Source organism: Agelaius tricolor, unplaced genomic scaffold (genome assembly GCF_023055355.1).
Source record: "Agelaius tricolor isolate 1412-34295 unplaced genomic scaffold, bAgeTri1.0.p SCAF_11, whole genome shotgun sequence".
Classification (NCBI taxonomy): Eukaryota; Metazoa; Chordata; class Aves; order Passeriformes; family Icteridae; genus Agelaius; species Agelaius tricolor.
Window position 1 is genome coordinate 29,040,466 of NW_027269271.1, and position 25,991 is coordinate 29,066,456.

Below are 25,991 nucleotides of genomic sequence, written 5' to 3' on the forward strand. Positions count from 1 at the left end.
CTATAACAAAATTGAGCTTCTTCAAGGCTTTGTAATGCTGACCTTCCCCTACCTCTGCTTCTGGAGCTCTGGTGTGGGGCTCCTGCTTCTGTGGGTGCTCACTTGAGCCAGGGCCTGTCTGTGAGGCCAGTGGGGACAGGGACAGGCAGGGCCTGGCACAGCTGGGGTCACCTGGGGGCTCACCTGGAGCAAAGGAGGCTCAGGAGGGACCTTGTGGTTCTGCACAGCTCCTGACAGGAGGGGACAGCCAGGGAGGTCGGGCTCTGCTCACAGGGACAGGATGAGGAAAAAGGGCTTCAGGTTGTGCCAGGGAAGGTTTGGGTTGGATCTCAGGGAAAAGTTCCTGATGGAAAGTGATCCTGGCACAACTGCCCAGGGCAGTGGTGGAGTCCCCATCCCTGGAGGGATTTAAAATCCATGTAGATGTGGTACCTGTGGACATGGCTTAAAGTGGTGGCCTTGGCACTGCTGGGGAACGGCTGGACATGAAAACCTTAAAGCCCTTTCCTAAACCTAAACCAGTCCCTGATTCCCTGCCGCTGGCTCGGGCCGCGCAGAGCCCCGGGCCTGTGCCAGGCCAGGCCAGCACACGGGCGCTGTCACCCGGGGCCAGGCCAGGCCAGCACACGGGCGCTGTCACCCGGGGCCAGGCCAGGCCAGCACACGGGCGCTGTCACCCGGGGCGGGGAGCGCGGGCGGTGCCTTTAAGGGGCGGTCGCGGGGCGGTGGCGGGGCCGGGGCGGCCGCGGTTCCCCCCGGCTCCCGGAACTCTGCCGGCGCCGGCCATGGTGCGGATCGTGACCGTGCAGACCAAGCCCTACGGCGACCAGAAGCCGGGCACCAGCGGGCTGCGCAAGCGGGTGACGGTGTTCCAGAGCAATGCCAACTACACCGAGAACTTCATCCAGAGCATTCTGGCCACCGTGCCGCCCGCCGAGCGCCAGGACGCCACGCTGGTGGTGGGAGGCGACGGCCGCTTCTACATGAGAGACGCCATCCAGCTCATCGTCCGCATCGCCGCCGCCAACGGGGTAAGCACCGAGCGGGAGGGACCTCGCGGTGTAAGGTCCCTGCTTACCGCGGGGTAAGCACCGAGCGCCCGGGGCTCCGGGCTGCGCTCCCCGCCCGCCCGCCCGCCCGCAGCGCCGGCGGAAATCGCTGGCGCTCGGCGTGTCCGCGGCGTGGAAATAACGCGGGGAGTGCCGGATGGATGGGCTGGAGGGGACAGCTCGCGGGCCGGCCAGGAAAACCCCCCCGGCAGCCTCTGCCTGCCCGCGGGAGAGAGCGGACATTGGCCAGGGCGGAGGTGTGGAGGCAAACACGACTTTGCTCTAATTCCTTCTTCTTCTGTGGCTGGGTTTTCCAGCTACAACGCAAACGGGCTGTGAGGTGTTGGGAGGGGGCAGCGTTCCCTTCCACAGCACTGGAATGCGTCTCGCTGCTGGGGGATTCCTCCGTGGGGTAGTCCAGCCCCAGGGAATCCCAGCAGGGAGTGTGATATTGATGGGGAGAGATGCGCTGAAGTCAAGTTTGCAAAGGGAGGCTTTCCCCTACGTTTACTCTTTTCCAAAGGGAAACGATCCCCTTCTCCTGGGACACCAACACCAGCAGCCAACATTCTTCCTCATGGACCACAAAGCAGAGAGGGGTTGAGGGTGCTGGTGCTTAGGGTAGAATCTCAGAGTTACCTAGTTTAAATTCCCATGTACCCCAATGCCTTGTAAATATCCGACTTCTTAGGAAAAAATTAATAATTTGGGATTGCTGGTTTCTTAGGGCATAAAGAAGCAAATAACTGATGTTGATTCTTTTTAAGCCCTGTAGAAATTTGTCTTTTGTGATGTGTGGAGCTGCTCAACTCTGATTCCATAGCCCAGCATCCCGGGATGCTGCGTGCACTCTGGAAGTGATGGGTAGAGCAGCCTTCCCCGATGGAAAAGCAGCAGGCACTGCTTTATTTATTTGTTCTGGGAGGGGGTGGGAGCTGGAATATGCAGCATCCCTGCCTGAGTGCACACACAGACAGGATCCCTGTGGATCACGGTGAATAAGCAGAGTGGGGAACTTGTTCCCTGGGACGAAGTGTTGAGTGTGTGCAGCTTTTTGGATGTACACCCGGGGCCTGGTGGGCTGTGGCAGCATTCCAGGCACTGACCTCTCCATCGTTTACACTTCAGCTCCATCCCAGCAGCAGAGGCCTGGGCTAGAGCTGTGCTGGGGGCTGATGAGGTGTCCTGGGAAGCGTGGAGGGCCGGCAGTGTCCCGGGTCCTCCCCTGGACCGTGCAGTCACTCACGTAGGGGCAGAGCTGAGCTCGCTGCCAGAGCTGCAGCAGCGGCTCCCAAGGGCTGCCCTTGCCGGCAGGAATTTGCCTTGGGGCGTTTCATCCGTGTGAATTCCAAGTGCTGGCGCAGAATTGGCTCCAAAGTCAGAAAATGTTTAGGAAAGGCAGGAAAAATGGGAGGTGGGGGAAGGAAACGTGTGGAAGAATATGTGGGCTGATAAATGAGCTGCAGGTAAAGCCTGGCTAAGGAACCAGAGGTACACAGGGCAGAGCCACTGCAAACTTGATTACAGATATTTGCTAAATTTTAGCAGCTCTGGCCTAAATAAGGCAGTGCAGGAACTGCATTGCCAAACTCAAGAGTAGCAAAACTGTCTGGTCCCAAGAAACGAGGTGACTAAAAGCAGAGGGTTTCTTTAGTAAATGCAAAGCACTGGTTTTAAATAAATTTTGATGTATTTTGGAGTGCTCGAGGGATGCTTGGTTTGTGGGGTTTCTCTGTAATTGCAAATATCAGTTCCCTGGTGGTTACCACAGTGTAGTTGAGTCTCTTAAAATCCTCTTCCTTCATAGTAAACATGAAGTGACTGGAAGTTCCCTGCCCTTCAAAGAGAAGGATGGACAACTTCATTCATGATAAGAAAGTGCCCTGCAGAACAGGGAGCAGCACATGGAAACTTCTTCCTGCAACTGTGGGTTTGTCCAGGTGCTGGGACTCAAACATCTCCTCATTCCAGCAGCCAGGTCTGGGGGAAACTCAGCAGTCTCATGCTGAGCAAAGCTGAGTGATACTAAGAAAACTGCTGGAAAAGTGCATTTCTGGCCCTGAGGATGAGGAGGTGGTTGATGAATGCTTTAAACTCACATGGTGTTAAGATCTGGTTGAGTGGTGCTCTCCAGGCACAGGACAGACCTGAGGACCACAACCAATGATCTTTAGTTTTACAACATAAAAGCAAAGGATACTAAAATTAGCTTGAATTTTGTCTCCACCTGGAATGGTTAATATGGAACTAAGTATTTATTTTAAAGTAGCAACTACTCAGTTTGTAGTTATGAGATTAAGGGGTGTTTATCTTATTTTCAAGTTTGCCTTTCTGTAAGTAAACTGAAATTGTTTGCCATTCCCAGTTGGCATCCAGTGTAGCCTGCCAGCTTTGTTTTGGCCTGTGTTCCAGCTTTCCTTGATATTATTCCCACATGGTGAGTCTGACTCTTTAATTCCACAAATCAGATCTTCACAGGTCCTGCTGGAGCATCACTGATCAGCAGAATTGTGGCTGTGCAATAATTTCATGTCCAAAAGGGCAGAAACTGTAAATCCAAGTGTGATGATAGAACCAGCACCAGGCTGATGCAGTGACATTGTCATCTGCTGCTCCCCAAATTTCCTGTGCCCTTGGTTCCTTCCTAACTGAACACTTTTCCAAGTGCTCAAAGCTGCCACACTCAGGCACGTTGCTGGAAAGGTGTTTGGAGTGCCAGGCTGTGCCCTGCATGTTAAATAGTGCCTGCTTTTGTTTTCTAGCTGCAGGACAAACAGGGCTTTTATGAGAAATGCTGCTCTCTCCCCCAGGAAGTTTGGGTTCCTGCCTTGGCTGCTTTAACCTTTCTCTCCCCTCAGTTACCCAGAGAAACCAAGTGCTCAGACCTGTTGCATTTATTTATCACTGCTCTCCTTTGGTAGCTCCCTTTTTCTTTGTGCTGTTCTGCCACAGCTGCCAGACCAGCTCCCCCTGAGATCTTCCCTTTGAGTAAAAGCGCCTGGGATTCAAATAATCAAAATAAAGTGCTCACAAAGAAAGTTCTTCCAAAAAGCAACCAGGGTGAGATGTGGTGATTCTGGATCCTCCAGGCCAGTAGGAAAAACCTCAATTTCTGACTTTCTTATGTTACTGTTTTTCTCAGAGGCAGAAGGGGAAATTGAGACGTGATATCTAAAGTGAGGAAATAAATACCACTTGTGGATATTTCCTGGCTGCAGATGATGTGGATTTTAGAAGACAGCAGCAGCTCTCACAGCCTCTTTTTACACCAGCCTAGACTCTTTTGGCCTGTAAAGTTAATTGGCTCATGTCAGTTTACAGTGGAAGGTGATTAAGTGGTCAGGTTGTCCAGTTTCAGTGCCCCTTTGGAGTTCTAAACTCTTCACTCATGAAACTCCAGCTCAGAGCAAGGAGCTAAGGTGCTTTGCAGTTAATCTCAGCAAATCCAGCAGGCAGAGTTGCAATTCATCCTGCCAGGGATTTAGCTGTAATCTCCTGGGACAATGCCTGTGCATCCCCAGACACCTCAGCTGGGGCTGGGCTGGCAGGGCAGAAATGCCTTCCCCTTGTCAGGGCAAAGTTTGGGACATGGAGCTGGGCTGGAGAGCTGCTGTCCAGCTGTTATTCCAAATTTGAGCTCAGCAGGATTGAGAAATGCATCCTGTCATGACCCTGAGCTGGCCAAAATATTGATTTGTGCTTCAGATGAGGAGTTGAAATGTATTTTAGAAATACAGATAGCTTAGATCTCAGTAAAAACAAAGAATTCTGAAGTAATAAAAGTGTAACGTGTACACTATAGTACATATCCATAGTACAAGCTGCAGAGTAACAAAATAAACAGCAGATGTGATGGGTAGAGGACAAACACAGTTGGCAGGATCACCCAGGTATCCAGAAAAACATCACTTTTTGGTTTTAAAATAAGTCTGGTTTAAGTGAAAATCAGGAACTAAAGCCTCACCAAGAGCACAAGTCCTGGGCTGGGGCACCAGTCCTCAGAGAGGATCTGGTCTGGGTGTGGGAGATTGCAGCAGGACTGGCTGAGGTCATTCTGTAGGGAAGAAGTTCCTCCCTGTGAGGGTGCTGAGGCCCTGGCACAGGTTTTCCATGGAAGCTGTGGCTGCACCTCCATCCCTGGAAGTGTCCAAGGCCAGGCTGGACAGAGCTTGGAGGCACCTGGGATAGTGGAAAATGTTTTTTGGGTTCAGGTGTGGATTTCCAGGAGCACCCAGGGCCAGGGGCTCTATCTCAGCAGGCTGGGGCCAGAAGTCCTGAGGAAATCCTGCTGGAATCCCTCCCTTTTCCCTGGTGCAGGGGCAGGACAGCAGAGATAAAATGCAGATTTGGGTGTGCTGTGAGGTGTGACCATTGAACAGAGAGTTTCACAATCCTGGTGGCTGCTGAGTGCTTCCCTGGAAAGGAAAGCTCAGCCCCTGCCAGTGGGACAAACCTGGAGATGGGGATTCATTCCCAGCCCTGCCAGCCCCTTTTCTTTTCAGCTGTTGTAGGAACAGAACAGTCTCTTCTTTCTGGAGTGATTCATATGTGAGTGCACTTGTGCTGTTGTGGTGGTGCCAAGTATCCTTTTTTGCCCTCTGGAATCTCTACAACAACTTCCAAACTCGGATTTTAAATTAATTCTTAATAGAAACAAAGCGTTTTGCAGTGGGAGCAGCTCTCCTTGTATGACCAATAACACACTTGCAATATATTTATTTTCTGGGGGCTCCATTTGTCCTGGCATTACCAAATGTCACTCCCAGCAGTGGCTGCCTGCACCAGAGTCATCCTCGGCAGAAAGTGCCAGATTTTGGCAGCTGCTCAGGAGGGTTTTCCAGGGCTCTTGGCACCCTCTTATGGCCGATGTGCAGGGACAGCACCGGCGCTGGAGCTTTCCTGAGGGCAGGAGCTAAGGGAATGGGGTTCTGCCTTAAAGAGGAGTCACAGATGAACTGTAAAGTGGTTTTACTCCATTTGTTGCCCGGGACTTCAGGCTGAGTGTGTTCTTGACCGAGCACAGCAAAGGAGCAGAAGGAGATGCCTGTCAGCAGCTGCTTGCTGTCAGAAATTCCTGCAAAGCTGGAAACGGGAGCTTGCGGCTAAACACAGCCCCAGAGAGGGGACATTGTCTTTATCTGCCCTCTGAATGGGGACAAAGACCTGGCAGAGGAATGGGGAGGAAAGGAAAAGAGGAGGAGAGGGCACCCTGGACCTTGGAGAAGTCGAACCCAAGGGCGTAGCAGGTTTTGGGAACAGGGAATTACTGCTCAGTTTCACCTTTCCCTAGTGGGTTCCCCCCACAGTTCTTTTTCTTGCCTGAATGCCTAGATATAAAATTGTAGCTTTGAGGAAGGCTGGGTTTGGGTCAGAGTGAGGAGCTGGGAGAGTCTGGCTCTAACCCTAGCCCTGGTCTCAGGCTTGGGGGAGACTCCAGGTGAAGGAGGCTCCATCTCCCCATAGAGATGGCACAGCTCTCTCAGGGACAGGGGATGGCTGGGGACCATGGAATTAAGGCAAGGGGGGAGCTGTGGCTCTGCAATGCTTAATCAATTTAAGTCCTCTAGAACAGTCTTGTCTTTCTACCATTAAATTCAACAGTTAATTAATAGTTTTGACTCTGTTCTTGTGTATGTGAAATGCAGGACAGTAAAAGGAGAGCTGGGTTAGGAACTATCCCTGTGTGTGCCAGGCTGGCTGTGGAGAGAGGGAGATTCCCTCAGCAGGCTCCACCTGCCATGGGGAATAAGAGATCCAGGAAACAGGACCACAAGGAAAAGCTGTTTGGGCAAACACTGGGGCTGTTTGCTGTGGCAGAGAGGGCACCCAGAGCCTGATGCCAGAGGATTTTTTAGTGAGGAGCTTCCAGGAAGAGGATTATGATCTCTTTGTTTGCTGTGCCAGCAGATTGTAGGGAAGCACTTCCAGCTGCAGGGCTAATTAAGCACTGGCAGGGCTTACCTGGAGAAAAAGATTCCAAGACCAAGTTAGATCAACTCCCAGGAGGAGATCTGGGTGTGCATGGTCCAGCTGTGGGGAGGGAGCAGATCACCTGAGTGGTTTGCAGTGAGCACTCACCCCAGCAAGCCTCCCTCACTGCAGATCAAAGGACATTTCCCCAGTCCCTGCCCCAGGGCAAAGGTGCTCAGCACCCACCTTTGGTGACATTTTGCACCTCTGAGTCCTCTGGCAGCTGTGTGATCCCCAACCCCTGAGCAGTTCTGGTTAAGCAGTTACTGCTGGTTGAGTTTGTCCCAAACAGATGTTACAGGAAAGCCCTGGGAGCCAGGGAGCACTCCAAGAATGTAGCTGTCCTTGTCCCTGTGCCTTTTATGCATTATTTTATATTATTATTTTAAATTATTATTTTATTATTATTTCGTTGTATTTATATTAGTTTATATAATAATAACATTTTATTATTATATAAACTAATATTTATATTAGTTCATATAATAATAAAATTTTATTATTATATAATAATAATGTATTGTATAATATAGAATTATAATATAATAATGATATCATTTTAATATTTCATTTAATAGAATGTGCTTCACTTTATTAACATAAACATTGCATGAATGACCCTCCTCCCCTGCTTAATTTAGTTTGATTCCTCTGTCTACTCCACATGCACTGAATTTCACACAATTCCCTCCCTCCAAGGGCTCTTCCCTGCCAGTAAATCCATGCACATCCCGTGTGCAGTCACAGGAGGTGCTGGGTGTCCTGTGCCCTCCTCCTGTCACTTAATGCCACGGCATTTCCCAGGGCAGCAAGAATGCAAAGAGCTTGCTTAGGCCTTTTCCTGCCAGGTGCAATTTTGGGAGCTGGATTTTGGCTTCTGTGCCACTAGAGGGAAACCTGGGCCTTTGCATGGGATAAAGAGAGCTGCAGGATGCTGGAGTAGTGTGGGTGGATGAAACACAAAGCAGCTTTGCTGTGTATCCCAGGCAGCCTCACTGCTGGGGTAAAAGGTGTGTTGGGTCACACAGATTATCCAACTCCATTCCAATGTGCTGATGGATAAACCAGGATCTTGGGGATATGGTCAGTGGTGGCCTTGACAGGGTTAGCTTTATGTGGATTATCTCAGAGGGCTTTTCCAAGCTTTATGGCTCTGTGACCTTCTTTGGAAGAAAATGTATCAATTATTGCAGCAATGACAGAATCAGCACCACAGGAGAGAGGCCCTGAGCACTTTCAGACCTGTCCCAATTCAGCTGTGTGTACACATCTCCTTTCTGCTGCCTTTAATGGTGGGACAAACAGAGTCTGTTCTTTAATTGACCCAGTGAACAATTGACCCAATCTATAAATTGTTTCCAGCAGCTCAGGCAGAGGACTGATTTCTGTTAAAGGCTTGGAGGAAGGGCTGATTTTAGAATCATGGAATGGTTTGGGTGGAAAGGGACCCAAAGCCCATCCTATTCCCCCTGCCCTGGGCAGGAACACCGCCCACTATCCCAGGTTGCTCCTGTCCAACCTGGCCTTGGACAATTCCAGGGATGGGAATTCCACTACCTTCCCTTCCTTCATTTCCCTTCCCCATGCTTGGGAAGATGAGACTTCACAGCAGCTTCTTGGGATCTCAGTCTCTTCTGTTTGTGTTTAGGCTGTCCCACAATGAGCAGCATCACGAGATGCAGTTTTCCCAAACATTTGATAGTTTTTTGTGGTTTTCATCTGGGTGAGACTTGCTGGGGGTGCTCAGCTGAGGCTCATGAGGCTTTGCAGCCAAAGGCTGACCAGCTGTTCCTGCTGGGAATTCTCCCTGTGCTCCAGGGAGCCGTGGGAAGCCAGGTTGTCAGGGCAGGAGTCGCATGAGCGAACGGGAGGTAACGGATCTGTTCCCTTCCATTTTAAGAGTGACCTTTAACTCACCAGACTTTGCAAAATAGCTCCAGCCAGGGTCCTGCTGGAAGTTTGCCTCCAGAGCCCCAGCGTGCGGCCCTGCCCTGTGGAACCGGGAAAACGCATCCCAGCGGGGCTGGGCTGCTCCCACCTCCCTGCCCCAGGCAGATCCACAGGGATTGACACTGCTGGGCTCCATGGGATGGCTGGGAGCCGTGCCTGTGGCGACCAGGAGGTGACAGGGAAGACAGGAATCCTTTACAGTGAGGCAGAGCAGCGTGGAATTGTGCCTCCTCCCTGACATTGATCCCCCGCCGCAAGTGCGAGCACACGGCTTCGGTTACAGAAGGTGCAGGGAGCTATTTTTGGGTGCTCAACAGCTCCCCCGAACTCCTGTCTCATAGGTGGGCCATTGCTGTGTCCAGGTTGGGGGTTAATTTTGCCATATTTGACTCTTTAAATGCACCTGTGGGACAAAGGGCCATGGAAGACGCTCCCCTGCCTCTGGTGACGGTGCCAACGTCTCCCTACAGCGACCAGAAACCGGGAACCAGCGGCCTGAGGAGGAAGACCTTCTGCTTTGAGTCCAAGCTGAACTATTTGCAGAATTTTATCCAGAGTATATTTTTTTCCATAGACCTAAGGGATCGCCAAGGAGCCTCTCTGGTGGTTGGAGGTGATGGGAGGTACCTCAATAAGTCTGCAGTGGAACTGATTGTCCAAATGGCTGCTGCCAACGGGGTTGGTAATGTTAAACGGCTGAATTCCTGTGGGGTGTGGCTGAGAAATGCAGAAATCCATCAGGAATTAGGCACTGGGAGATTTAATTTCCCCAAAGGCTTTATTCAACCGCTAATAGTGATGTTTTTAATGGCAGATCAGCTGGGGAAATTACTGGTTTTTCACTCAAAGTGTTGCAGCTGGGCAGAGAATACATGTGGAGAAAGGAAAATAAATCCTGCTGGGGTTTGTTTGTTCCTATTTTGTGCTTTGACATGCCCCAAGCTGTTGGCATCTGTGGATTTTTCAGTCTTTGCACAAGAATATAAACCCCTGATACTGTTCAGAAATGGACTAACAGGGAGAGCCACCAGAGTGGCAAAGGAGAAGAAACAACCATGTTTTGCCTTCCTCACCAGGTGTAAGTTGTGGCTGTGGGATAAATGCTTAGGGAGCCTTTGAAAATGGATATGAGAGTCAGCAAGTGGGTGACAGCCTTTATAGGGAGCTCAGTTGTGCTGGAATTCTGTGTTTTGGAAGCAGAGCAAGAGGCTTGTGTGTTTGTGGTAGATCATGGCTCATGCCATGGGCTTTTGTCTTTGTTTCCTTCTGCTTTTTAAGAAGAAAAGGCTCTGCAGAGCAAACTTTGTGCAAAGGGACCTGGATTTTAGGAATTCATTTGACAAAAAACCTGACTAGGACAGTGTAATCAATAGTGAATGGGAAAATAGGATGAGAGAATTTTGTTCATTTTTGTTTAAAATCTTGTGGGGAAAAAAGAAATCTTCAGGCATTGCAGATTAATGTCTTCCTTTGAAATCAGTGCATGGGCAGAGCAGAAGAGCTGGGAAATGTGCACAGAGCCAGGCTTGGAGTGTCTGACAACCAGGATAGATCTGCTGGTGAGGGGAGCTCAGGCTCATCTCCACCAGCTCAGACTTTGCTCTCCAGCACTGGGCCCAGGCCTGCCTAAATGGGATTTAGGGGGTGCTTTGGGTATTTTCCATGGATTTTTCTCCTCAATCTGGCTGGTACCTGTCAGTGTTGTGCTCAGGGTGTGGGATTGGTGGCTTGGGCTGCATCCCCTGCACAGAAAGGGCTGCAAGGGTGGGCTGGGGACACCCTGGAGTTTCCATGGCCTGGAAAAGCTGTTCCCAGTGTTCCTGGTGGGGAGCAGGGGCTGTAGGAGGTCCCTGTGTGCATCCTCATGGGGCTTTCAGTAAAACCAGGGTGGAATTATTGCCTGGCTGGTTTGGAAGTGCTGTAACCCAAACTTGCTGCACAAAGTGGGTTTTGTCTTGAGAAATCCATGAGAGGTGTTTGTCCATCATTGCAGCCTGAGGTTTTCCTCATAAGAAATTACCCAGGCTCAAAAAGGATCATGTGTAAATTGTTCAGCACATTGGTACACTGAGCAAACTTCCCCAGTGCTTACCACAAAGATTCAGCATTGGATGGGTGGGGAATGGCAGCTGAAAACCTCTGGAAGCCAAGGAGGACCCAAATCACTGAGCAACTCACATGGAGACAAGTGTTTCCTCCTTTCCTTCCTTGCTGTGGGGAAAAGCTGCACTTCAGGTGTGCAGGGAGGGCAAGGACAGGGGATTTGATGTGTTCATCCAGCTCTCCTGCAGCTACTGCCTGCTTTGGCAGGGAAAATCCCTTATTTGCCCTTCCTCTGCAGCATTCCTGGGGCACTGATGCACAGGGGTGCTGCAGAACGTGACCCTCAGAGGGAAACTGGGGAGCAGGAGGGGAAGTTTTAGAGAGGAGCTTCCTGGAGGTCCTGGGAATTCTCAGGGAAACTGAAGGAGCAAGGTTTGGAGGCTGGAATAAAGCACAGGACAAGAGTGTCTGAGAATGGGGGAAAGGCAAACCCTGCTTCAAATGAAACGTGGGGTGCAATAAATGAGTGATCAGTGTGTGGGCACAGCCAGGGCTCCAGTGGGAGCTGCTGTGGGCAGCTGGAGGCAGGGCCCTCACTTTGGGTTTGTAAAGTGCTTTTTCCCATTTCTGCTGTTGTTTGCCAGCAGCTGGGCTGTGACAGCTGGACCATGCAATAACTGATGGGCAGCGAGGCTGGGGCTTAGCACCTGGCAGTGCCAGGGGTCAGGAATCACAGCCATCCCTGCCCTTGGCTCAGCACCCACCACAGCCTGGGAATGCTGCTCTTGATTCCTGCTCCAGCTTGGGATTGAATGAGATCCCTCCTCTTTCCCCAGCCCCTTCTGGGTCTGACCCCCTCGGCTGGTGCAGAGGGGTCTGGTGTGGTTTTAAATGCTGTCACCTCATCTGGGAAGGAGCGTGTGTTCTCCCAGGGAATTCTGCTCCTCCTGGTTCATTGCCTGGATTCTGAAGGTGCTGTATTGCTCAGCACATTGCTCTGGATCCAATCTCAGAGGTATCCCTGGATTTATGGGAAGGAGCTTGTGCTGCCCACTGCAAGGAAGAATCTGCAGCTGCTCCCGGGATGCTCAAGTTTTGTGTTCTTTTGGCTTCTCTCTGCCCCATTGTGTGTTTTGAAGGCACATTTTGAGACCACAGCCAGAGGGAATGCTGGTTTTTGTGGTGTTTAATGCCAGCCCTCCTTCAGTACATCCAAGTGCAGCATTCATGGAGGAAAATGCTCCAACAGAGTGGGGTCAGATGCACCATGGGGAGCTTTGGCAGGAGCAGGGCTGTGCTTTACCTGTTGGCAGAGTTTGGGGTTTGGGCTGTGTGGGAAATAGTGAAGGTGAGAAGACTTTCAGAAAGCTGTGAAAGCAGGCCTCAGAAACAGAAAGAGCAGAGAACTTGGAGCTAGCTGAAAGTAGGTAAGTTACAGTAGTACAGCAAGCAAGGACATGAAACGATATTTTGAGTTTTAGGCTTGGTTAAGATAGACCTTAAGACTGCAGAAAAATATGCCTAGCAAGACAGTAGAAGGTTTTAAGCTTAATATTGGAGTATTGTGGATTGTTAATAGAAAACCTAAAAACAAACATTGTGTGAAGCAGGTGGATGTGTGCTTTTAGTGATTGGCTAGAATAATTATCTGTAAGCTTTAGCAATATGCTGGTGACTAGAAAGTTTTTTAAATGCTCTGTACCAAAGAAATCTTTGGCTGCTGCTGCTGGCAGGACACGAGCTGTTGCCATCTTCCCATTGTCTCAACCATGTAATGAGGCTGATGCCTCAGTAAAGCTCAAGAACGTTCCCAGCAGTCTCATCCTGTTTGTGCCAGCCTCCAGCACTGTCTGTGCAACGGGCCAGGACTGGGCAATAAATTACATAAACTCCATGCATTTACAGAAGGCTGATAAATTTTCTTTATTATGAAACCCATTGCTTTTTTAATACCCTATTTCACTACACATGGAGACTTGATTGGTCCTTTAATTAAAAGACCACCACCACTGGTTAATTAATTGCTAAACAGATCTCCAGAACACATTCCACACGTTCTCAGTATCAGGTGCAGCAGGTTAAGATAAGAATTGTTTCTCATTCTTTCCTCTGCTGCTCTCACAGCCTTTCCCAGAAGGATGCCTGGGGCAGGCTCAGTTTCTGCCGTGGCCGAGGCTGGGCTGTCTTTCCCTGAAGCTGTGCTGTGCTCCCCCCTCAGATCGGGCGCCTGGTGATCGGGCAGCACGGGATCCTGTCCACGCCGGCCGTGTCCTGCCTCATCCGCAAGATCAAAGCCATCGGGGGCATCATCCTCACAGCCAGCCACAACCCCGGCGGGCCCAGCGGCGACTTCGGCATCAAATTCAACATTGCCAACGGAGGTCAGGCCTCTTCCTGCTGCCTCCTGCTCACTGCTGTTATTGTTGATTCTTTCTGGGGTCCCTCTGTGTGATTGAGCCCTTTTCTGGCCCAGAGATGGGGTAACTGAGAGGTGTTTAAAAACTTTTGTGCCATTTTCAGTCTCATGTGAAGGGTGAGATGATACAGATGCTATGATTCACACTGTCAAAATCAGAAGCTCACTATTTCCTAATTACAATGCATTAGAAGTGTTTCTTGGCCTATCAGCTTTAGTCACACCATGCTGTAAATGCCTTAAAGGCAATCATCTAAAATTACTCTTTGTGGCTCCTACTACAATGCATCTTTCAAAGTTCTATTTCTCCAAAGTATCCAGTCTTATTTGCAAACCACCCTTTGGAATTTGTATCTAGTTTAATTTTTCTCTCAGCAATTCTGTCATTTGCCATTTCTGTGGCATTTCTAAGTCAGCATTTCTTGTCTCAAGGTTTGCATACAAATGGACATTATGTGAGCCTTCTGTCAGGCTTTGAGAATTCCCTATAAATCCATTTCCCACACCACCTGAGAACGCACATTTCTGTTCACACCCCAGGAATCAGTGCCCCGAGCAGTGCTTTCCCTAATGGAGCCAGTGATGCTCTGCTCCCCTCATTCCCTGGTGTTCCTCCTCCATTCCCAGCCCAGGTCTCTGCTCTGTTCCTCAAGTTCACTCCTCTTGCAGTTGGATTCTTTAACATCTTCCCCTTGCCCCTTTCATTTTGCAGGTCCTGCTCCTGAAGCCATCACGGATAAAATTTTCCAAATCAGCAAGAAAATTGAGGAATATGCAATCTGCCCAGATCTCCAGGTGGACTTGGGCACCATTGGGAAGCAGCAGTTTGACTTGGAGAACAAATTTAAGCCATTTACAGGTAAACAAATGTTCTTCCTCTAGGCAAGGGTGAGGAATTGGGGTGTTTCTGTGGCCATTCTGACCTCTCCTTCTCATCTGTTGCATAATCCCAAGTGAGGACATTGCCCCTGGCATTTATTTATTTATTGATTTTGATTGACATAATCAAAACAGAAGTAGAAACAGAAATTTCTACTTCTGTAGCAAAACCTTGATCCATCAAACTTCCCTAAAATTAAAGGCTGTTTTTTCTGTAAGGCAAACATGTACTTGAAAACAGAAAAATGCAGTTACAGTACATTTTCTTAATTAAAAATTGCAGAGTTTAATATTTCAACTGATTTTTTTTCCATGGCTTCACATATAAAAGTTGTCACCATGAGTGGGAAAGCTGTTACATTTCACATGTGACTTTTCTCTGTCAGCAGTGAAATATGAAAATAAATTAGAAAAAGACTTCTTAAAAATACTGCAAGTATTTTTTTTACCATCTCCTGGTGCTTGTAATTAACAAAGTTAAAAGATGATAAAAGTTGGTATTTCTCTCAGTCTCCATTTCTTTATAGCGGGATTTTTATGCTGTATTTTGTTTTTATGTTGGCTGCAAAGGTGCAACTTTTTGAACTATGAAGTTCACACTTCCCATTGACTTTGGTGGAAATTAAAGATCTGATTTTATATACATATTTTTAAATTTAAGTAAAGTGGGATTGAGCCCTCTTGAAGGAAGTCCAGGGAGCCTTAACTAGGAACAGAGTTTGATTTTCTTGGTCCACTTGTGACCTGATTAGCAGTGAGAGCCTGTAATTAAATCCCTAATTTAGCCCCATTATTCCTGTCCCTATTCTGAGATGTTCAAGGGCTCTGTGCTGAGCCCTGGCCCTTTGCTGTGAGGGCCCTCAGCACAGCAACAGGGCTTGGTTATCACAATTCCAGGCTGTGAGGGTTGATCCCTGTCTCCTTCTCTTTTCCAGTGGAAATTGTGGATTCTGTGGAAGCCTATGCCAGCATGCTGAGGAACATCTTTGACTTCAGTGCCTTGAAGGAGCTGCTCTCAGGGAAGAACCAGCTCAAGATCCGCATCGATGCCATGCATGGGGGTAAAAAGGGCTGGGCCTGGGGCGCTGTGGGGTCAGGGCTCCTTGGGGATTTGTCACCTACTCCAGACAGGAATTTATATTGCAAGTTTGGGGTTTGGTTTGTAGCACACTGGATTTTTCTTTTTGGGAGCAAATTTTTTATGTCCTGTGTTATTTTCTTTTGCCATGTGTTGTGTTTTGGGGGTTGGAATGAGCTGGTCTTTAAGGTCCTTTCCAACCCAAAGCATTGTAGGATTCTGTGAAATGGTTATGCAATTCTGAAATGGTTTGGGCTGAGAGGGGACCTTAAAGCTCATCCAGTGCCACCTCTGCCATGGCAGGGACACCTTCCACTGTCCCAGGCTGCCCCAAGCCCTGTCCAGCCTGGCCTCGATAATTCCAGGGATGGGGTGGATTTTGATGTGAGCTCCTAAACCACAAAGCACCCAAAGTGACCCAGACTGAGCAGCCTGAGGTGGGTGGTGCAGAACTGCCTGAGGGCTGAGCCAGCTCTTTCCCCTCTGTTTTGCTGTGAGACAGTTGTGGGCCCTTACGTGAAGAAGATCCTGTGTGAGGAGCTGGGAGCCCCAGCAAATTCAGCTGTGAACTGCACCCCCCTGGAGGACTTTGGGGGCCACCACCCTGACCCCAACCTGACCTATGCTGCTGACCTGGTGCAGACCATGAAGACAGGAGAGTACGACTTTGGAGCTGCCTTTGATGGAGATGGGGTAAAGGAGCTGCTCAAAATTGCCCTTCTTTCCCTCTAAACCAGCTCTGGGCACTGAGGAGCACCTTTTCTCTCCCTCTGTCCTCTGTAATCATGAGTGAAGTGAACCACTCACTGCAGTTTGCCACCACAGAAATAGCTGGATACTGTGTAAATAATCCCAAACTCTATTTAAATAACTTTAAACCTGTGAAAAAATCAGCAGGAAGGCGAAACGCCGTGGAGGTGCTGCTGTGTAACTTCTTCCAAGCTCTGTGTTTATTTCAGAAAATCTCTGGGAACTGCTGGGTTTATGGGCTGGCAGAGGGAGCTGAGCTGTGCCTGTGCTGTCTCCCCCAGGACCGGAACATGATTTTGGGCAAGCACGGCTTCTTCGTCAACCCCTCCGACTCGGTGGCCGTCATCGCCGCCAACATCTTCAGCATCCCCTACTTCCAGCAGACCGGGGTGCGCGGCCTGGCCCGCAGCATGCCCACCAGCGGGGCCCTGGACAGGTAACAGGGGGCTCTGGACAGGTAACAACCACCCCTGGACAGGTAACAACCACCCCCTGCACAGGTAACAACCACCCCTGGACAGGTAACAACCACCCCCTGCACAGGTAACAACCACCCCTGTGGGCAGGGAACCCTGCCAGGGCATGGTGTGCCCACCAGCGGGGCTCTGGACAGGTAACAAGGGGCTCTGGACAGGTAACAACCACCCCTGGACAGGTAACAACCACCCCCTGTTGGCAGAGAGCCCTACCAGGGCACAGCCAGTGGGGCCCTGGACAGGTAACAACCACCCCTTGTGGGCAGGGAGCCCTGCCAGGGCATGGTGTACCCACCTGTGGGGCCCTGGACAGGTAACAAGGGGCCCTGGACAGGTAACAAGGGGCTCTGGACAGGTAACAACCACCCCCTGGACAGGTAACAACCACCCCCTGGACAGGTAACAACCACCCCCTGCACAGGTAACAACCACCCCTGTGGGCAGGGAACCCTGCCAGGGCATGGTGTGCCCACCAGCGGGGCCCTGGACAGGTAACAAGGGGCCCTGCACAGGTAACAACCACCCCCTGTGGGCAGGGAGCCCTGCCAGGGCATGGTGTGCCCACCAGTGGGGCCCTGGACAGGTAACAACCACCCCCTGGACAGGGAACAAGGGGCCCTGGACAGGTAACAACCACCCCCTGTGGGCAGGGAACAAAGGGCCCTGGACAGGTAACAACCACCCCCTGTGGGCAGGGAGCCCTGCCAGGGCATGGTGTGCCCACCAGTGGGGCCCTGGACAGGTAACAACCACCCCCTGGACAGGGAACAAGGGGCTCTGGACAGGTAACAACCACCCCCTGGACAGGTAACAACCACCCCCTGTGGGCAGGGAGCCCTGCCAGGGCATGGTGTACCCACCAGCGGGGCCCTGGACAGGTAACAAGGGGCTCTGGACAGGTAACAACCACCCCTGGACAGGTAACAACCATGCCCTGGACAGGTAACAACCACCCCCTGTGGGCAGGGAGCCCTGCCAGGGCATGGTGTACCCACCAGTGGGGCCCTGGACAGGTAAAACCCCCCCTGTGGGCAGGCACAGGGCAGGGAGCCCTGCCAGAGCATGCTGTGCCCCTTTCCTGGCATTTCACCCTGACCTGTCCCACGTGTGTTTGTGCAGTGAGGAGTGCAGCAGTGCCAGGGCAGCAGTGAGGGTTGATGGGTTAAACCCTGCCTGGGGACATGGCAGAGCTGGCCTGAGCTCTTGGCTCTTTGTCTTCCCTACAGATAAGCCCAAATAAATGACTCTGCCAACCCTTCTTTTCCTTAGATTTGATAGTGATGGTTTCTTGGTGAAATGCTTTGAGATCTGCAATCTAAAATTGCTTTGAAGAGCTGTGTGTTTGTCTGTTCTGTAAATGCACATCCCACCCATCTCCCAGGGGTGAAATAGAGGGATTGGACCAAAGCAGTGGCATCCCCTGCCTTCAGGGGCACCCCAGCAGAGCTGCTGATCCCATTTCCCCTGGGAGCACTGAGAATCCAGGGATGTAACTTGGCCTTCTTACCTTGGCAGGGTGGCCCAGGCCACAAAGATTGCATTGTATGAGACTCCAACGGGCTGGAAGTTCTTTGGAAACTTGATGGATGCAAACAAACTGTCTCTGTGTGGAGAGGAAAGCTTTGGGACTGGTAAGTCAGCATTCCCAATATCACCCATGATGGTGGTGTTCTTCCTCTTAGCTGTTTATTCTTTAGAGCTTGGGATTTCTCTTTCATCTGCAGTTGTTAATGCTTGTAAAATATTGAAATATAAAAAAGGTTTGGAGGAATTAGTGTGGAGATGAACACAATGCTGAAGGTTTGGAGGAATTAGTGTGGAGATGAACACAATGCTGAGGGTTTGGAGGAATTAGTGTGGAGATGAACACAATGCTGAAGGTTTGGAGGAATTAGTGTGGAGATGAACACAATGCTGAAGGTTTGGAGGAATTAGTGTGGAGATGAACACAATGCTGAAGGTTTGGAGGAATTAGTGTGGAGAAGAACACAATGCTGAAGGTTTGGAGGAATTAGTGTGGAGAAGAACACAATGCTGAAGGTTTGGTGAGGTAGGAGCTCCTTCTCCTCCAGTCCTTCAGGAAGGCACATGGGAATGGAGGTTTGGGGGGTCTCTTTAGTAGCCTGGTCACTGAGTCTGTGGGGAGTAAATGCAATGCTAAATGTATTTTTCAACTCTTGGTGGCCAGGAAAACCTTCTCAATGTTTTCATTTCTGGAAAGAAATACGGTTTGGAGCACAGAGTTTTATTAGGGAAGGTTTCAGGTCACTATTAAATCTCTGAGCTTAATAGGGCCCTCGTTTTCCTGTTCTGAAAACAAGGTATGATTTATAAAGTTGAAATTAACACTTGCCTTTGAACAGTCCAAGTGAGTTATTGAGTTACTGAGAAACAAAGTGAACATCACAAGGAATTTCCTGGGGTGTGCAGGGGAGTGGATGGCAGCAGGATTTGCTCCAGGTCAGAGCAGGGTGCTCAGCACAGTCAGGATTCCCAGGAGGTCTCTGCATGCCCTGAGCTCTCCCTGGCATCTCCCCTGTGGTTTTGTGTCCTGCCTGTGGAAATGGGACTTTCCCTGAATCCCCATCTGATTCCTGCACAAAGGCTGAGTGAGTTTTATCTGAACTCTCCCTGAGATGTTGTTTTTCCTGCTCTCCAAGCATTTCTGGTGGGATAGGCAAGGCACAAGATCCTGAGGGAATTTCTCACTCAAACCTTATGTGTTTTCATACTACCACCCCAGAAAAACCTTTTAGCTTGTGTGTGAGTGCCTTAAACCCCCAAATTCCTGGAGTGAAGTGCTTTGAATGAATGTGGAGCTGGGATGCCCAGCCTGACAGGAAAGGATTACCCCAGCTTTCCTGGGGCTGAGGAAATGAGATCACAGCTCTGGGCACAGCAGGTTGCTGTGGGCTGAGCAGTCTCCAGGGGCAATATTTTTGCAGTCACATATGACTCTGATATGTGGAACTGGGATCTGGCTGTGGGTTGGAAGAAAAGGTGAATTTCAGAGAACCTGGTATCTCTGTAAGGAAATCTTGGAGTAAATAATGAGTAAGGAAAGATTCTGGAGTTTTGCCCTGAGTGTGCTCAGGTTGTGCTGAGTTTATATCCTGGACCTTGGCTAATGAGAGGGCACTGGTGCTTCAGGAGACAAAATAAAACCTGGAGCTGCTGATGGGAGATGATCTCAAATAAGCAGCTCCCCAAAATTGTTTCCACCTTTGCATGAGCAACAAACTCAGTTTCTCTCCATCCCTAAGGGACTGCCTCACAAATCAAAGTGATGCCAGTCTGAGAGAGCTTTGGGATTTTGGCCAGGCAGCAGCACATCCAGGTGGTGGGAGCTGAAGCAGTTTGGGGGAACAGATTGGGAAAGGGCCCAGGAGAGTTTAACTCCCCTAAAATGCAAAGGGGTTTTCCCATGTGGCAAATGCACTTGGGAAGGAAAAAGGAGTGAAAAGGGGTGAGGAGGGCTGGTTGATAGGAAGTTAATGAGGAGTTGTTTGGAGCTGGACTGAATGGGAGTGTTGAAAGGGAGAGAGGTGAAAGAGCAGCCCACAGACCCAGTAAAAATTGAAACAAACTGTGAGGCAGTGGGACTGGAGTGCAGCAGCAATTAGAGTAATGTGACATGACAGGATTCCTGCTTGCTTCCCTGGCTATTTGATTCCAGCAATAAGTTGATACTTCACATGGGACTGGTGTTTATTTAGCATTCCTCTCCATCACCTCTGCCCAGCCCTCTCCACCCTCAGGGACTGTGGGGATAATTTATGGCCACATCCACAACAGTGGGATTTGTGCAAGGCCCCATGTAACCCCTGCCCTGCCCCCAGCCCTTTCCCAGAGGATTCCCACTCTGGCACTCCTCCAGAGGATGGCATGGCAGCTCTGGAGTGCTCCTGGCATTTCTTTAATACCTGTTTGGAGGTTTTCCAGAGTGGGAAGGAAAAAACTCTGCATCTGTGGGGCACAGGTGGAGCTGGCTTGCCAGAGGCACCGAGTGTGGGCTGGGTGTGCTCTGGGCCATCTGATCCCATTTCATGTGGGGGCTGTGTAAGGTCCAGCACCTCTCAGGTTTCCCAAGGGATCAGTGCTGTGTGATCCCACTGTGCTTCCAGGGCCAGGCTGGGCTGGCTCTGGCTGCTTCCTACTCTCCTTGCAGTGCCAGCTTTGGGGAATCCATGAGAGACAACAGGCACAAACTGAGGCAGGAAATTCCACCTGAACATGAGGAAGAACTTCCTTCCTGTGTGGGACAGATGGCCCAGAGAGGTGTGGAGTCTCCCTCACTGGAAACATCAAAATCTGGATGCAATCCTGGGCTCAGGGATGGCCCTGCTTGAGCAGGGAGGTTGGACCAGATGCCCCACAGGTCCCCTTCAGCCTGATCCACTCTGTGAATCCTCCTTTAGCCAAGAGAGGGCCTTTTCCAGCCCCCCTGAGAGCAGGCTGGAGGCTCTCCTGGTCTCTGCAGGTGGATGGAGCCTCTCCTTGCCCTGCTGCTGCCAGTGTCGTGGCTGCTGCTCCTCTGCCTGTTCTGGGGTGATTTTGGGGTTGTTGGGGTTTGGTTCCTCAGGAGGGCTGATGTTCCCCTTGGTGCTGGGCCAGGAGATGATCCCAGGGTGCTCCTTGGCAGACAGGACACAACAGCTGCTGAGGAGTTGATGCTCTCCTTGTTGATGCTCTCCTTGTTGATGCTCTCCCTCCCAAGCTGCTCCTTTGTTTTTTATTTGATGCCTTTTTTACTGTGCATTCCCTGTTACTTCCTTGGGACCAGAGTTAAGGATGTGTGAACAATGAGTGTGTGTGTGTTAAAAGATGCTGAGTGTTTTATTTGGGCCGGAGCTGGAGCAGATGAGATCCTGACCCATTTGAATGACCCAGCAGGGCTGGAGCTCTGGAAATGCTGTGCAGGGGGATGGGGAGAGGAGATGAGGTGGGGCTGTGGTGTGAGGAGTGGGAATTGGGAATTGTCTGTGCTGTGGCTCCCCCCAGGCTCTGATCACATCCGAGAGAAGGACGGGCTGTGGGCAGTGCTGGCCTGGCTCTCCATCCTGGCCGCCCGCAAGCAGAGCGTGGAGGACATCATGAAGGACCACTGGCAGAAGTATGGCAGGAACTTCTTCACCAGGTGGGGAAAGTGCTCCTGACACCTCCCATTCCCTGTCCTGTGGCAGAGCAGAGTGGCTGTGTCACCATCAGGCTGCTCCTGTGTCATTGCACTCCCCAAACACTTGGCATTCACCATAGGCCTTTATGGTGTCCAGCTTTGGGTTGTTAATCCAGATGTAAATCTGCTACCAAAGTCTGGACATTTTATACTTGCAAAGCACCTTTTTTCCTTTCAATTGAGATTTTTTCCTCCAAGAGTCATTTTTGCCATGGGATCAATATTCTTGAGACCCCACATCACAAGTTAATTTGTGATATCTTCAGTGACAGCAGCATCTCACAGAATGGATGCCCAGCCTCGTGGCTGTTATTTACCTGGTTGAGTTCCTGTCCAGCCCCCAAATACTCAAATTGAAGCTGCAGTAGACATGAAAGATGGCAAGGGAAGAAATGAGAACCAGCCTGCACACAAGCAGAGGTGGGAACACTGTGAAAGCATTAGGCAGAAATCTTTCAGCTTGGAAGATCCACATGAAAATTCCATCTCAAATTGCCAAGTGAAAGAACTTGCTTTTCCTTTGTTTTTTTTTTTTTATTTTCTTTCCCCCCCCCCCCCCAACTCACCAAAAAGCCAGCACACATCTGAGGCATGGAAACCTGGGGGGAAATGCCAAAGTCTAGGATAAAGAGGCAGCCTTTTAGCACTCGAGGTATGTGTGCAGAGCAGACTGAGCACAGGCCTGGGCAGCTCAGGCGGCAAACAGAGCGGCACAAATCCCACTGGCAGTGGGAATGTGGACTCTGGGATCCTGGAGTGGGCTCCAGCCACTCTCTGCTGCCTCTCAGCCTGGGCAGGGACATCAAAGCTGGCACTGGATGTTTTCCTGCTGCAGTTGCTGGGGGGATGCACTGAGGGTGTTCACAGTAACCATGAGGGAGCTGGTTCGGTGCTGTGGGCACAACTGCAGGAAATTCTTGGCAGTCAGTTGGATCTTGGCCCTGGCCTCGGTCTGTGATACTCAGTGTGAGACAGCACTTTGTGCTTTCATCTCCTGGCACCAAATGCCTGTGATATGCTGTGCTGCATCCCAAGGATCTGTGTGGATGTGGTGTAGTGCTGCATGCAGATCCTCCTCTCTTTTCATAGAATCCCACACTGGGCTGGGTTGGGAGGGACCTTAAAGCCCATCCAGTGCCATGGCAGGGACGCCTTCTGCTATCCCAGGTTGCTCCAAGCCCAGTCCAGCCTGGCCTTGGACACTGCCAGGGATCCAGGCACAGCTTCTCTGGACAATGTGTTCTGTGCTTGGCTGTGCCTTTTCTGCCTGGATGGGAGCAGAGAACACCCCCGGAGCTCGAGAAGGGCATCCCAAACCATCCCAACTGATTGCATGTTCCCCCCTAATCCCTGTGTGTGGTGCTGGCTGCAGGTACGACTATGAGGAGGTGGATGCAGATGCTGCCAACAAAATGATGAAGGATTTGGAGGCGGTGATGTTCGACCGCTCCTTCGTGGGGAAGCAGCTGTCGAGCGGGGACAAAGTGTACACGGTGGAGAAAGCTGACAACTTCGAGTACAACGACCCCGTGGATGGCAGCGTCTCCAGGAACCAGGTGGGCACGGCCTGGCCTGAACTGGGACTGTTTTCTCCATGTCCTCTTTCCATCTACAGCAATGCTGGGAATGCTGGGTCTGGCAGGCGGGCCCTGGCTCTTGTTTCAGGTTCTGCAGTGTGGGTTAGGATGGGCATTAATCCCTCTGGGAGTGGGGAGAGGGGAACACAGGAGCTTTCTGTGGGTCCCTGAAGAGGGAGGATGGTGCAGGTCAGGCACAGCCACGCTGGGTGGTGCTTGTGAAGGCTGACCTAGAACAGAGACTAGGCAGAGTTAAAGAATAAAGCAGGGATTTATTAAAAGGATAAATGGATACACCGGCTGCTCTGGGCCTACTGTCATCACATAGAGCCAGCCTGTGCTGCAGTGGCACTGGGGCAGGCAGCCCAGCCCCTTCCCCTGGCAAATTATCACTAAAAGAGGAATATTGATTTTATCCCTGTATTTAAGAACACTATTTTGCTGCTAAGGATAGCCAATAAACCCCAAGAGCCAGGAATACACCCAAGATGAACCAAAATGGTCCCAAAATGCATGAGTGCTCCTGGGGTCTGTCACTGGGATCAGTTCTGCTCCATTTGCATCTTGGAGTTCATTGTCCAGTTCCAGCTTTAGGTTATGAAGCCCCATCCTTGTTTTTATCTCTTGATTCTGCTGTTGTTTATGCTCCTGGGCCTGAGATTTGGATCATTTGTCCTTGGTGCCCAGCTGGAGCAGGAATTGTTTTGTGCACAGAGCTCAGCACCCCCTAATACGAATCTCAGAATCACACACTAAAGCAGCACAGAATCTGAAATATATAAAAGCTAAACCTGAGGCACCATGGGGATCATGGAACACCCTTGGGTACCCATGGTCCCAGAGCTGAGAGCCTCCCTCCCTCGCAGGGTCTGAGGCTCATCTTCTCCGACGGCTCCCGCATCATCTTCCGGCTGAGCGGCACCGGCAGCGCGGGGGCCACCGTGCGCCTCTACATCGACAGCTACGAGAAGGATGCTCAGAAAATCAACCAAGACCCACAGGTGGGTGCTGCACCTCACTCCTGCCACTGCTGCCTGCCAGAGCTCAGCCCTTTCTTAGCCCCCTTTTGCTTGGAGCTGTGTGGAGGTGACAGGAATTTTGGGAGACAGATGTTTGTATCTTTCGTGCCAGTATAAATAGGATTATTTTATAAAACTCAGTGTGGAGTAAGTATTCTGGGGAATCCCTCACAGCTGCCTCTGCCACAGCACAGTTTTCCTGTCTGTGTTACTCCTGTGCCTGCTTTAAAAAAATCAGTGGGATCACAGGACACAGCTGTACCTAAGGTGAGACTGCCCTGTTCTACACTGAGTTCAGTAAATGTTTTGCAGCATCATTTACAAATGCTGCTGAGCTCTTGTAGGCACTGGAGGAAAAGAATCCTCCTCTTGTATTTAGGTTTGTCCTGGATATCAGGAAAGGGTTTTTCACCCATAAGATGGATGGGTGGTTGGCTCCCCAGGGAATGGGCACAGCCCCAAGGCTGCCAGAGCTCCGGGAGTGTTTGGACAACACTCCCAGGGACAGGGTGGGATTGTTGGGGTGTCTGTGCAGGGCCAGCAGTTGGACTCCGTGATCCTTGGGGATCTTCCAGCTCAGGATATTCTCTGATTCTGTATTCCCCAGCAAACACTCTGTGGGCCCTTTGTGCCTAACTTACTGTGCCATAATTGACAAAAAGACTGAAAATCCCCCATTCTGAGGTGGGGGGGAACTCAGGATTTACCTGTCCTGTGCTGATGTGGAGTTTGGGATACAGCACAGGGAGGGGATGGCAGCAGCACCACCGGGGATTGGGATTGTCTCTGGGCACTGCATCCCTGTCCCAGAGCTGGGATTGGGAGCCCAAAGCAGCCTCTGGTCAGGAGAGCTGAGCTTTGGCTGTCCCTGGGTGCTGAGGGATGCAGTGTGGGAAGGCTGCACGTGCAGCTCTGCAGTTCTGAGGCCTCTCTTTCCTCCCTGCAGGTGATGCTGGCACCTCTCATTTCCATTGCACTGAAACTTTCGCAGCTCCACGAGCGGACCGGCCGCTCGGGGCCCACCGTCATCACATAGAGCTGCAGTGAGCACGGGGCAGGCAGCCCAGCCCCTCCCCTGGCAAATTGTCACTAAAAGAGGAATATTGATTTGATCCCTGTATTTAAGAACACTGTTTTGCTGCTAAGGATAGCCAATAAACCCCAGCCCTCAGCACCCCTTGTCCCCTTTGCTGCCTCTCTTTGTCCCCAGCACTGCTGGAGGTTGGGTGTGCTGCTCCTTACACAGCTTTTGGGGCAGCATGTGGGCTCCTGGCTTTTCCTTAAACAAAAGGCTCTAGAAGTAACAGAGACACTGAATTCTTCAGTAATTCATGCACTTTTCTTACTGTCTTGGAAACTTCCCTGGGAAAGGAGCACAAATACTTTATCCCAGTTTGGATGAGCTTGTTTGGTTGAATGGGGACAGTAGGAGCCTTGGAATAAGCAGATTTGCAGGCATTAATGTGCAATATCTTATCCAAGGGCACAGAGAGGGTCACTTTGGAGACAGCTGTAGCTTGGTTTGATGTTAGGGCTGTGCAGCTGCACCTTCCTGCCCTTTTCCTGGAAGTACTCACATTAGTGGGATGAGTTCAGGTCCTGTCCCCT

General features: G+C 50.7%; 1 protein-coding gene across 1 annotated transcript; it reads left to right on the forward strand.

The window, feature by feature from the left end:
- Positions 1 to 703: 703 nt before the first annotated feature.
- On the forward strand, positions 704 to 25,557 carry PGM1 (phosphoglucomutase 1). Its single transcript, XM_071436911.1, has 11 exons — positions 704 to 1,031; positions 13,231 to 13,393; positions 14,141 to 14,287; positions 15,243 to 15,368; positions 15,888 to 16,078; positions 16,417 to 16,571; positions 18,127 to 18,242; positions 21,613 to 21,748; positions 23,160 to 23,343; positions 24,231 to 24,365; positions 25,330 to 25,557. Exons 1-11 carry the CDS (start codon positions 786 to 788, stop codon positions 25,417 to 25,419), a joined length of 1,689 nt encoding a protein of 562 aa, XP_071293012.1. The 5' UTR covers positions 704 to 785; the 3' UTR covers positions 25,420 to 25,557.
- The last annotated feature ends 434 nt before the right edge of the window (positions 25,558 to 25,991 follow it).

Excerpts from the sequence above, each read along its gene's own strand:
- PGM1 (XM_071436911.1), top strand. The coding sequence starts at position 786 with ATGGTGCGGATCGTGACCGTGCAGACCAAGCCCTACGGCGACCAGAAG. Across the intron at positions 1,032-13,230 it reads GCATCGCCGCCGCCAACGGG|ATCGGGCGCCTGGTGATCGG; the intron begins GTAAGCACCGAG and ends CTCCCCCCTCAG. Across the intron at positions 14,288-15,242 it reads CAAATTTAAGCCATTTACAG|TGGAAATTGTGGATTCTGTG; the intron begins GTAAACAAATGT and ends TCTCTTTTCCAG.